Source organism: Aristolochia californica, unplaced genomic scaffold, assembly GCF_029961685.1.
Source record: "Aristolochia californica isolate CCGP_79_NKW_82.1479 unplaced genomic scaffold, dmAriCali1.0.hap1 SCAF_15, whole genome shotgun sequence".
Taxonomy (NCBI): domain Eukaryota; kingdom Viridiplantae; phylum Streptophyta; class Magnoliopsida; order Piperales; family Aristolochiaceae; genus Aristolochia; species Aristolochia californica.
This window is the reverse complement of record NW_027181826.1, coordinates 25682478-25696170: the sequence shown is the minus strand read 5'-3', so window position 1 is coordinate 25696170 and position 13693 is coordinate 25682478. Positions and strand designations below refer to the sequence as shown.

General features: G+C 38.2%; 1 protein-coding gene across 1 annotated transcript in view; it reads right to left on the bottom strand.

Moving 5' to 3' along the window:
• Positions 1–12628, bottom strand: part of LOC137951513 (cullin-4-like) — a 34460-nt gene extending 21832 nt beyond the window's left edge. The window contains exons 1-3 of the mRNA XM_068798213.1: positions 12128–12628; positions 3285–3400; positions 2826–3172 (exon numbers count right to left, since the gene is read on the bottom strand). Of these exons, the coding sequence (XP_068654314.1) occupies positions 2826–3172; positions 3285–3400; positions 12128–12458 (794 nt within the window). The 5' untranslated portion in view covers positions 12459–12628. The remainder of the gene's footprint in view (positions 1–2825; positions 3173–3284; positions 3401–12127) is intronic.
• Between the last annotated feature and the right edge of the window lie 1065 nt (positions 12629–13693).

Here is a 13693-nt window from a genome sequence, read left to right as displayed (position 1 = left end):
ACTTTTGCTTGGTCGCTCCCGATTCCTCCTCGCATCAAATTTTTCATCTGGACGGTATGTCTTAAAAAAATTTTAACTTCTGACGCTTTGCAAAGACGAGACATTAATATTCCCAATCCAGAATGCCCATTTTGCAACACATCTCCTGAAATAGCAGATCATACGCTTTTGCATTGCGAATATGCTCATAAGATTTGGACCGAATTAATGGACAAGATCGGTTTATTATATTGCCCTTCGCAAGATTTGCTAAACACTATTTATACTTTGGTTAGCTCCCATCTTCCGAAGTTAGGGAAAATCTTAATATCTTGTTGTGTTGGACACATTGTGTGGAATTTATGGAAAGAAAGAAATAATCGCAAATTCAATCAGAAATCTATTCCTCGGAATATTCTCTGTGATCAGATAGTCGGTCAAGTTAGCTCTTGGGTTCTCCTTCGCAAAGAATTCTGTGATCTAAGAGCAACAAATATGAGGGAAAATTGGAGAAATGTTGCGAAAATGTCTCTTATTTCGAAGGCTCCTATTATGATAGAATGGACTAGACCTCCTCCTGGACACTTTAAATTAAATTTTGATGGAAGTGCTTTCGGTTGTCCGGGCCCAGCCGGATTTGGTGGAATAATTCACGATGATCAAGCAAATCTTCTCTACACTTATGCGGGTCCAATTGGAGTATCAGACTCTACTTGTGCGGAATTACATGGCTTGCTCAACGGGCTGAAACTCTTCAAACAAAAAAAGGACGGTGCTCTCTTGATTGAAGGGGATTCTCAAGTTATTATAAATTGGTGCTCCAAGCCTTCAAAACCTCCTTGGCGTCATTGGAAGATTTATGATGAAATCTGTAATTTAACTTCTGATTTATTATGTACTTGGAAATATGTACCAAGATCTGCTAATCATTTAGCCGATGTTCAAGCTAAAAAAGGCGTTACCCTCCAACATCTTGTTGTGGAGGAAATGTCTTTTTAGTTTTTTAGTTTGTATTTTATCTCTTTTGAATACATTTACAACTCTTCTCAAAAAAAAAGTTTAGCTTATAATATCCGGACATTGTTAGTTAATTCCTTTCTAACTATGATTTCAGTACAAAACCTCATGGAATCTCTACCTTAGGCGCGGCCTCACCGATGAGGAAGCCATTTATGTTTGTGACTTGATTGATAGTCTCGACAGTGTTATCGTTCGCCCTCAGACGGCTAACCGGATGATTTGGCTCCCTGATGATAACGGGCGACTCTCGGTCTCCTCGGCCTACCATCATCTTATGGGATGGACCCGGCCTCCCACCCACATCCGACTACTTTTGCCTAGCGCCTCTCGGCCCCACCTATGGTGAAGTTTTTCCTTTGGAGTGCCTGCCACAACAAGATCCTTACTGTAGACAACCTTATTAGGCGTGGCAACACCACTCCCAATCCTCTATACCTCTTCTACGGGATGACGGCTGATTGACACCATGGGGCTCAACTTTTGCATCACACTTGACCTGAGCACCATGTGTCATTTCTCTTTTGGAACCCGCCTGGGCAAGCTTCTGCTGGCTGCCTACATTGATTTCGTTCCTTGGTGCCTCTGGAAGGAAATGAACTCCATACGGTTTGACTATACTTTCCGCTCTACTGCTGAGGTTTCCTTCACTGCCACTAGGCTCACATCTACCTGGATCCGCACCCGGAAAGAGTTTGCTTACTTCTCTTGTGCCCCGGTCCGCACCAATTGGAAGATTATCGCTCAGATGTTTGTTCTCACTGCCCCCCGCCAAGTTGATGTTTGGGAGCCTCCTCCCTCCGGATATTATAAGCTAAACTTTGATGGTAGCGCCTTTGGGAACCCGAGTTTGGCTGGTTTTGGTGGGGTGATTTTTTATCCGGGGGGCACTGTTATCCTCTCTTACTTTGGCCGTCTCGGAATTGCTGAGTTCTCCGGTCTCCTTCACGGCTTGCAAATTTTTCCGAACCGCTTCAGTGGTCCCCTTATCGTGGAGGGAGACTCCAAGATTGTCATCGAATTGTGCTCCACCTGATTCTTCCCCCCATGGTGTCATTGGCAGATATTTATTGATATTTTGGACATTGTATCCACCATTTCTTGTACTTGGTCTCATGTACTTAGATCAGCCAATTCAGCTATTGCTTAGCGTGCTAAATTACTCCCCCCCCCCCCCCCCCCCTCAATCTCTTGTTGTTAGGGGAGGTCCCCTTGATGTATCTTCTCTGTCTTTGAAATAAAATTATCAACATTTAAAAAAAAACAAAAACAAAAACAAAAAAAGATTTCAGTACAAAACACACTACAATAAATTACCAAAATACCCTTAAACTTTAACAATTTTCAAATAGACCTAAACCTTACTTTAATAAGGTATCAGAACAGGGAATATGTGTTGTTGCGCCTAGTTAGTGCCCTATATAGTTTGTAACCCATTTATGTTCACCACTTCGCCTTTACCAGTTTATTTGCACTTGGTCGTGGGAGTTTATCAATTTATTTGCACTTGATCGTGGGAGTGTTAGTGGGAATAATCCTACATGAGTTAGAGTAAAATAAAAATCATGCGAATATTAGTCAGGAAAAAACCTCCTAACTTCAACTAGTCAAATGGACTTGCATGCAAACTTGAACATTGCAACAACCCAGATTCATGGTAGGGTAATATCTTGTGTCCATATTAAACAATACTCTACGAGCTACACAGATAAGAGTTGCAACACGAGCAATTAATTATACATCTTTGAACATCATAAAAGGTCCTGAATGCATATTCATCTCCATATCATGCATGTGTTCCTTTCATATTTGCAGAAAAGCTAAAATACCTTTCCCTTTCTATCAGTCTTAAAAGACCAGTGACAGTTTTGTGTTCAACTTCTGGAGACAAGAAAAGATGTTTACGAAACAGCTGCAACCCCATGTCCCACAATGAACGAACATTTGGGTTTTGTTTGACATAGGTTCTGTCAAGGTATAAGGCTATACCACGAATCATCAACATCTGGTCACAAAGATCTTGCCAACTTTTCTCAACCAAGCATAGAAATACCACCAAATCTGGGCTTTGACCAACCAATGATTGTAGAGTTGTGGATATGTGTGCTTCACATTCTTTTTGGATTCGTTGATACAGACTCCCTCCCATCTTGTGCAAACAAAGATCACTAACAGCCTGTGACCAAAAATAGGGAGTTTTCCATCATATATATAAAATTGAAGAATGCTATAGTCGAGAGAACCACATAAAAATAAAAAATAAAAAAGGTAAAGAGTAATAACACTACCTGATAAAGTTTCTCGGAATCACAAGGATCAGGTTGCTTCAAAAATATAGCACCAATAGCTGACTTTAATGTTGCCCATGTATCCTCTTCAAAGTTTGTTGGTAGCTTAGGTTTATCTACAGTGATCAAAACATAAGAAACACGAATATCAAGGAACTCTCCAAAGGAAAACCTGGAAAAGCTTAACAAATTATTTATCAGCATTCTTTACCATAAAGCCCCGTCCTTGACAAATATGAAAGTGCTTTCCAAAACCATAAACGCAAGCCTTTTTTTTTTCTTTTGAATATGGTAATATTTTTTATTTATTTTTAAAAATGTGTAAATAGAATATATGTGGTAATATTTATTAATGAAAAATAAAAAGCAAACACTCTAACAAAAAATTCAGATAACCCATCATTTGATATTGAAATTGTGCAGAACTAGAGGCAGATGGGTTGTGGCTGTGCAATTGAACTATGTAATCAATCTGTAAAATTCTGACAATGATAAGATTAGAAAAGAGGAGAAGATAAAGGAGAGAAGCAAAAGAGAAATAGAAAGATGCAGCAATTGCCGCCCATAGCAGCAGTCTCGTGACAAGAAAAATCAATTCCTAATCTGTTTTTATTTATCACTTAATTACCTTACAAGCAAAATCAACTCCTAATCTTTTGGAAGATGGGCCCAAGCCCACACGTCCAAGTTTGTGGAAGATGGGCTCAAGCCCACGGACCAAGGAGAAGGCCCATAGGCCCACACAGTGGTGGCATGATGATAAATGAAAGTCATCTCATAAAGATGGACCTCGGACCCAACTCAACATGGTACATGAGCGGGCAATGATCTAAGATGTAAAAGGAGAAGAAGATGGAGAAAAATATGAAGAAGAAGATGGAGAAAAATATGGAGAAAAAGAAAAAGAAAAAAGAGGAGTGTCTCGGTTTTCCTTAAGTCTTATTTCTCAAATTTCTATATTTCGTTGCATCTTTCACTCTCTTGCCGAATGTTTCTTATAGAAAGTTAGATACCGTTGGAAAAATATTTGAGTCTAGTTTCCGACTCAAAAAGAATCATTGAAATCATATTTTTCTAGAAAGAGAAATCGACATCTGAAGTAACAAAGGTAAAGCACCAGAAAAGTTTCGTGCAGCAGCAGAAAGTTTCAACTTTTGAGCCATTTTATGCCAACAAGAACGAGACTTTATATGGAGAATTATATATCAAAAGAAACATCAAGGTGGATTAGCACATGAGCTTGCAAAATATTTATTAACTTCAAACCAGGATCATTGACATTATCTCCAAGCTTGAGGGAGAGAATACAAGGAGAAATATGAAGGATGAGCACATTGGAGATTGTTTGATTTATTGATTATCAAACAGCACTTAGTTCAACTTATTATTGGTTAGTCATTTTGGGATGGGCCTTGGACCCAATTGCACATGGCATCAAAGCAGTGACGCAAATATTGGGCAAGTTTCTTTCAATTTTGTGAATCTTATCTCCATTTTCAACAATCTCCTTGAAAGTTTTTCCATATTTCTGGACTGGTAGGGTAAAAATTCCATTTTTCCCTTTTACTGGCTATTTTAGCCTATCGACTAATGATTACTGCTTCTATTTGATTGATTGTTAGGATTTAGAAGTGTTTGATGATCCCCATTTGAGGAAATTTCTCAAATTTGCCTGCGTCATCCTGGTTTCTAGCAATTAGGTCATTCTTTCATCGATTCATGGTCTCAATTGCTAGAATTAATCACTACTGGTTCTAAATTGAGTGAATTGGGTGCTAAATTGCCCTAATTGAATTCAATGTGCAGCCCACTTGACTGTGCAAGCATAAAAATTTGGGGAAAGTGTTTCCCTTTGGTTACTGAATTGTGGTGTTTAGTGATATTTAATGGCTGATTCGAACACACAGGTTGTTGTCCAGAGGACTACTGAGTGCTCAGAAGTAAAATTCTCTCGGTCTATTCAAATAACTACAATCCGGTCGAATGGATCAAATTATGTAAAGTGGTCTAGATCAGTTTTGATGTACTTGAGGGCCAGGAGAATGGCAAATTATATAACCGATGATCCCCCGGTGCCTGTTCCTAAGGATTGAGTGGCAAAAGATAATTTAGTAATGACCTAGTTGGTCAACAGTATGGAATCCAAATTTAGTGACCAAATTTTGAGTTGCAGTACTGCTAAGGCAATGTGGATTCACTTGGCTTCTATTTTGTCTCAAAAAAGTAATTTGTCAAGAATCTATGAGTTATAAGTCAAGTTCTTTAATATGAAGCGTGGAGGTAGATCAGTGACAGATTATTTCAATTAGATAAAGGGAGTACTACAGGAGATTAGTAAATTTCATTCTTTTATTACGAATGTTGAAGATATTCATAAGAAAGAAAATCATATTCAAATAGCGGTTTTTGGGATGGCCCTTGGACCCAACTTAACATGGTATCAAAGCAGGTACTCATATGCAGGTCACCACCTAAATTTTCCACTTGTAGAGTCACAAAAGAGGGCATACACGTGAGGGGGAGTGTTAAGGAATAGTCACACATGGATTAGTGAGTACAAAAATCTTGAGTTTATTAATTGGAAAAGATGGCTAGTCATTTTGGGATGGACCTTGGACCCAACTTCACAAGAGTAAAATGCCCCACGTCCATGGATATCACTTAACACCTCATCCTAATAGAATAACTCTCTAACTCCTGGCACTACTTGACTATAGCAAAACGTCGAATACTTCTGGACTTATGAGGGACATACATAATGTGAAAAAAGCTACCCACAAACCCAGGCCAGCAAAAAAGAAACCCAACTAAAAAGAGCAAAAGTGGGAAAAAACCATTATTCCTACTGTGAAATTTGAATAGTCAAGTGGCAAGGACAGTCAAATTACCCAAATTATAATAGTCAAATTAATTGGCATGGGTTCCCTTTTTTTTTAACAACCAATAGTTTTATCAATAATAATAACACAGTACAGAGTGAGAATAAATAATTCAGCTCTCCAGGGGATGGGAACCCCAAAGACAAGAACAGGTCAGAAGACACCACCCTTGTCATACTTATGAGCGAACTATTTGCAACACACAAAGTGTGCTGCCACAAAACCTGGAGATGGAGACAGATGGCTTTGACTTCATCAAATATATGGCTAACCTTCCATGGGAGAGGGGCCTTCTTGAAACGACTTTACGACTAGTGTTCCATCCCCTTCAAATATTACTAGGTTCCTAAAATGCTGGGAATATAGAATGACTCCTGTTACCGGTGCCTTATCTCTACTTCAACTGAGTTACACTGCCCAGTGGGGCAAGAATAGACCAAAAGACACTAACCCGGGGAATCCCTGGCAATGCCTCCTACATCAAAAAGCCCAAAATTGCCTTTTGAACTATCACTGTAGTGAATTTTAACCAATTACCGGGAGGGGGAGACCAGGGGACCATTTTGGAGGATGGTGGTCAATAAAATGGATTACGCTATCCCAATTAAGTCAAACTATTGAACTGAAAAGTAGTGAAATGATGTCAAACACACAACCACAGGATACCATTGAGTGAATGATATTTTCAATTATCCCACCAACTGATTTTTGAGTGCTTCTAAATGTTCAGTGTTTCCTTTTTCGCCATAGGTGATGAAAGATGGCAGCAATGGAGACTTCCCCTAGGTCTCTTCCTTTTTAGGCAGAGGGATTGATAAGCTTTGGATTAACAAATAAGAGAGTGATTGGGGCAAATAGTTGAATATGCTGAATTTTTCTCCTGAATTGCCCCCCGAATCATGGTTACACAATTTGCAGAAAGATTTTTTCCCATGCAGCTAGTATCTTTTGGCCAATCCACCAAATTCTAATATTTTCCAAGCAGCTGTCTACAAAAAGCGGATTGCCTTTTGCAAACCAATGAATTTCCAAGCTACAGTTGGTTTAGTTTCAGAGTAAGAAACTTGAGCAAGTCATTGAGACTTGTATAGTGAAGTTGTGAAGAAAACCCCTGCTGAATTTGAACATCATTTAGGAACATCCTCCCCCAACCCAAAAGTAAAAATGTTGTCTACAAGTTGCAGCAATATCATAACTCCATCAGCTCCATATTCATTTAGAGATCATCTGAAATTGGAAGTCCAACACCAGCCAGAGGGAGCTAGGGATCTGGAATCAGCCACTGCGATCTCTTGATTGAGTACAGTCTGCAAATTCTAAGGTAGATTATTTTGTCCCACCCATTTATCAAGCCAGAAGCTTACTTTTGCCCCAGTGTACATGAAGATGCAGTTTCTCTGAGCATGAAGCTTTCGATTTACAAATGCTTTTCCTTAGATATGATGCTCTCTATGTGGCAAAATCAGAAGACAGCCATTCAAGAGGACCGTGTCAGTAATTTGAGCATATAACATCTCTCCAACTACATTTTCATTTTAGCTCAAAACCTAGAATCAATCTAGAAATCTCATTCCAAATCCTCGTCCTTCAGGTTGTGGCAGAATTTTTCATAAGTGTCAACCAGACCATTGTCACCTTCTCAGGCCACTGGGAACATTGGGACCAAACGAGGTGGAGCTCAGATCTGTCTTGGCTGGTCTTCAAGTTTTTTGCCAACATTTTCCCCCATCCCAGTGGCGGTGGAAGGAGATTCAGCATTAGTAAAGGGTAGGTGCATCTCCAAACGTGACCCTCCCTTTTTATTAGCCAAATTTTGAATCTTTCTTGTAATTCTCAATTTCTGGATGTTTGAAAAATCTGTGATTTAGGTGAAGAAAAAAATAAGAGAAATAAGAAGAAGAAAAGCTTGGAGAGGAGCAGCAGCTGCTGCCTTGTAGTGCTTGCCTCAAAAAGGACACCCCCTTTTCTTTTAATCAGGGTTTTAAGTATTTTTATATAAAAGAGAAAAATACCGCTCAAAACATAAACTTATATATCTCCTAAAATACACCTCTAAAACGAATGAAAATTGAACCATAGGCTTATGAAGATAGTGCCTGCCTAACAGACATCATATAAGATAAAAACATAATATATATAAAATGACCAAAATACCCCTTTGGCATCCTCCCACCACTGCCCAGCTCAGACATTCGAAGAAGCTGGATATAAATTATTGTTAAATTTATGGAAAAGAGAAAAACTTTACTAACTTGATGTAATTAGAGTACAATGAGCCTCTATTAATAATAGAGGAAACAAGTAAAATCCAATTATAACTAAACTAACTTTGTCCCAGTTACACCTAAAGTTAAACCCTAAAAAATAAGTCCTAGAACAATGATTAACTGAACATAAATAGAAGACTAGCATAACTAAAACACCTTTAACTGAGACATTCTGTGAGACCTTCTCCTGTAAAACTTCACCATATTAATTATGATTTTGTAAGACTTCTTACTGTGAGAGTCATATAAAACTCTTCCATATCTGCTCTTCAACACTCCCCCTCAAGTTAAAGTTTATAACTTCAGCTTGCAATGAAAAGGTCTTCAATCTTCATTCGATAATAATTTTTCATAGGTGTTAAATCTTCATCATTTGTTCTCCCCTTTTCTTGAATATTTTGGTCACATAAAAATTACCACAACATGTGGAACAAAATACCTTTTTCTTGTACTTCTTCTTCTACTTCTCCCCCTCACGTTGAGGATAAAAAGGGCAAAAACCCAACTTGGACAAAACAAAATGTGGGAGAAAAAAATCACTCCTAGTCTTACGACAAAGCTTTATACACCAGTCAAAAATGGTCATAGTCTAAAATGTACTCCACTCAGTTTTAAAGGCAAAAAAAGGCTCAACTTTAGGCCTTAACAAAGAAACTACTCGCTTTTTAAGGGTAGCGCAAACACAAATCACCTCTCGAGAGAAAAATAAAAGACTCGACTCGAGCTGGATGTTGGGCACACTCATATACTTTTTATGAAATGGGTCTAGGCATTGCTCTGAAGTGATGAAAACACAAGAAAATAAACTGAAGAAATACTAAAGGAAAACAACTTTAACCGGAAGGAGGCAACTATGCAACACTCATACTTCCAAACAAATTTAGAATATTACATTTTTTCTTGTTGAAAAACTAGGGAAGACTATAACGGTAGTACTTAATAAATTTAACCAAGTATAACTTTCGGGGGGTGACCACAATTTTCAGAGTTGACGATGCATAAGATACACAACCAAGTAACAAAAACGCAAAATTTGAAAACAACATAGAAGCAAAAAATTCTTGCATACCTTGAACAAGCACATCATGCAGTGATTAATTTTGACCAAAAACTCTCTGATGAGAAGAAAATTTTGGCTAAAAAACTAAGATTCTAGGAGAAAAAGGAAACTAAATTCATGTCTTTGTTGCACCATCTATTTAGTACCCAATTCCAAAAATACTTAAAAGATAGTTTTATAATTTTAATTTTAGTAATATCAAGCTTACAAAACCCTAACATTCTCTCCTAGTCCTTAACCCAATCTCACTATCCTCGTTGTCTACTATTATTCTACGACTTCCCGCATTTTAGGTATAAAACTATTTTAAATTTTATTTTTTTCATGTGAAGTTTCAGGAGTGAGGGTGGTACACCATTTGTTAGGCACATCAACCAACATGGAAGAGGCATTGCCCTACCCTTTTCTCTTGAATATCTAAAACAAAGGTCAAGAACAAAAAGGGAGGCAAGGCCTACCCTCCTCCCACACATGTCTAGTTGGAAAGAAAACAAAAAGGTGTGGGAGCTTCACCCATTGGGGCTCCATGAGGAGCGGGAGGCACGACCCTCTTTTCACAATTCTCTTTTACAAGATTAAGAGAAAAACATTGTTATGTAGAGAGAGAGATGGGATAGCCCCACCCCATTTTCTCCAATCTTTATATATATTAACTTTTTTTAAGGTTACTTGTTTTTATGAATATTTTGATTTTGGTGATAATTTTATAAGAATGTTTTCCTTTATTGATTTATTTATCTGTTTACCCAATTACCATAGATAATAGAGTACAGAAATGGATAATGGCAGCTTCTTCCATTTCGGTCAAAATAGATAATATAAAAGGAACGAGTACCCAATACCCTACCTTTCCATCTATTACCATTTACACCCCTACTTACAAAACAACTCAAGTCAAGATATTGTAGAGAGAAACCAATCCAACTAAAGCATAACCGGAGAAATCTGCTCATTTGTCCAAGTAAAGCATGTGCTCGAGAGGAAGATTTCAACCTGGTCCCACTGGCAATAAAACTCAAAAAGCAGTTGTGGAAGGAAAGGAGGCGGAGGATTTTTCATTTCAAAATCTATTGTCCTTAGGATACAACCCCCACGCCACCCCAAGGGTGTACCAAATAGATATGAGACCCGTCAACACTATCCTAGAAGGAGTCATGATCGGTGCTATCAATGGATCATTAACCGCATCAATCAACTAAATGGAGCCATCTAACCTCAGCCTGAATTTGATGAAAAGAGAAAAGCTGCCGTTGTGGAACCCCACATCATCAAGAGATATCTTGTCAGGAAATTGCGATGCCCCCAAAGGAGCCTCGGGCACCAATCAAGTCTTTGTCAATATATTTCCTCCCCTGACATCTGCCGAATTCTTGTCTTTGTAGAAGGATAATAGAGGGCTCATGGGATGTGAGATGCTCCCGAATAACATCACACTTCGGAGCATCATTCATACAACGAATATTCCAGGTTAAAATCTTCATGTCACGATTGAATGCTGCTGACATCAGTGGAAGAACTACGGACTTGAGATTGCTGAATTGACTCAATTTCAAAGGCCCACAAAATTTTATCAAGTTTTCTAGTGTGATCTTCATTTAACAAATATAATCACCATTTAATCAAATTTTGGGTCTTCAACTGAGGGTGAATCAACCTGAACATTCCATTCTCTGAGGACAATTAAACAGAGGCTTGAAGGAGGTCAGTACATCTGGTCCTTCTGGATCTCCTACAGGCATAAGTACAGCTTGGAGAAGATCAAATTTGAAACCTTCAGAAAGCTTGAAGAATTCTTGTTCATACTCATACGAATAGGAAGGATACAATTCTAAGCTGGTGAGATCTAAGAGAATGTCAGAGAGTTATTTCACTTGATGAATGGTTTGTGGCATGGTTATTTACTGGTGGGATCAGTGAGAAGACCGTTTGCTTGACCTGAAGTAATTCTGCATAAAGCTTGGAAAAAAACACAAATTCATAACTAAATGAATCATTCTACTCCATTATATTTATCTTCTTCGCCTTGACTGGTTATATAGGGGTCATATGGAGCTTTTTCCTATTTTTATAACCTTCACTAACTTACAGAGTAAATGTAACACTTAATGTCTCATCCTCCAAAAGTCAGATTATCAGAAAAAAAAAAATCCACATTTGAAACATCCTTTTTTGTAATAAGATTACTTTCAGATACGATCAGATGTAAGCTCAGAGAATCATACAGTTAGATGGCATAGAGTTCGATGGTTTTTCTCACTGTGTCGGCTACACATATTTATTGGTAATAGCCAGAATTGTTATGAATAGCAAGGAGTCCACGAAGCATAAGCCCCCGATAAAAAGAAACATTGTCACACTAATCCCAAGTTTATAGACCATCCCTTACATGCGTGTCTTCTATCAAGAATCAGAATGTTAGTCGATTCCCTGCTTTAGCAAGTCTCAGATATTGTCAAATCGCATTTATTCATGAATGACAATTTGAACAATCGAGGAAGACTAGACAAAAAGATTCTTACACAAAATCTTGACAACTAACCCTAACGTTGGTCGGTTTATATATTCTCCCAATTCATGATTTTTAAAATGCAATAATATGAAGGGCAATAGGACAAGAGAGGAAGGGGAAGAAAGTGCCTTTGGTGAACTTGATGACGAGCTTTTTTGTGGGCTGAGGTGGCGTAGCCTTTTTCCTGGATAAATTTGCGGCCACCCCGGTGGTGTTGCCAGAGCATTCGATGCCAAGGACGTTGGGGGCGACAGCTTTGACATCTTCATCGATGAGCATCGATTCGTCGTCGTCGTCGTCGTTAAATGGGGACTGCTGCGGCTGAATACCATTCTTTTCGAGGGAGAAAGGACCCGACTGCTGTTGGGACTTGGCTTTCTTCATGCTCGAGAAAGAACGACCGCCGCTGCTACTGCTACTGCTACCGCTGTTACAGTGCGGACGCTTTGAGTGAGACATCCAATCACTCTATGCGCATCGTACAAATTCGTTAAGGCAGGAATGGATGTGTGTCTTGACAGTATCAATCCAGCGAGAACGAATTTCAGACGGAAGGGGAGAAACACGGGAGAGGACCCGGGACAATTGAAGTACTGAAAAACGATGAAGGGATTACCAGAGGGAGGATCCAGAGAGAGAATAAATGAACGTGGTGAGGTTTGTACTTGGTAGCTCCTACTTTCCACTTGGATATTGCGTTTTTTGGGTTTTCCGTCAATTAATTAGTCTCTCCAAAAAACAAATGTGGAAGAAAATCAAACTCAATTCTGAATTTCTTTTATTGAATTGCAATGCATACCCATTTTATTGAATTCTGATAAGTATTTAAACTGTTTTAATTTTTAGTTTATATTTTATCCTGTTTAGTGCATTTAACATATATTTTTATATATAACAATATTATTATTTTAAAAAAGTAATTTTGTTCATGGCATTCCCATGTATACTTGCTTCTGAATTCAAAAGTTACTCAATACCCTTATATTTTATTTTAAGCAATCCCACTTTCTCTTCTTGAATGAATCCCTTCTTTGTTTTTGATTGGACAGTATTTCATAAAAATAAGACCTTCCCTTGTCTCCTTTAAGCGAGTATCCCCCGTATTGGGTATATAATTAAAGTCCCACATTGACTAAAAATGGAGAAGATCATGGATATATAAGTGTGGACACTATCTCTATTGGTATGAAGCTCAAGAGCAAATCCATGAGGATTTAGGTCCAAAGTAGACAATATCATATCAATGTAGAGATAGATAGTATCCATAGTTCTTTACACCCGATACTTCTCAATTTTTGCTTTATACATGACAATAGGATAAGGTAGGGTCTATACCACCTCTAAGGCTCTCTCACCATGCAAAAACTAATGAGAGGTCCCACCCACCCTTATCTCTGATTCTTAACTATAAATAATGTAAAGGGCAAAGCCTCTTCTCCAAGTCCCTTTCTCTATACAATGGTAGGGAGGAATATCCTCACTTTTGAGGGGAGACGCCCCTCTTCTTTGTAATATTAAAAGGAGTTGGATAATCGGACTAGAGACCTATAAAACAATCAAAATGGGCGAGAGTAATCACTCTTAAATATAAGTGTAATTGATAATTTCATAAAGGAGAAAAGTAGTTGAGTTTTATGTTTAAATGCATTCCAAAATGATATATATATATTTACTAATCTATAAATATGATATAT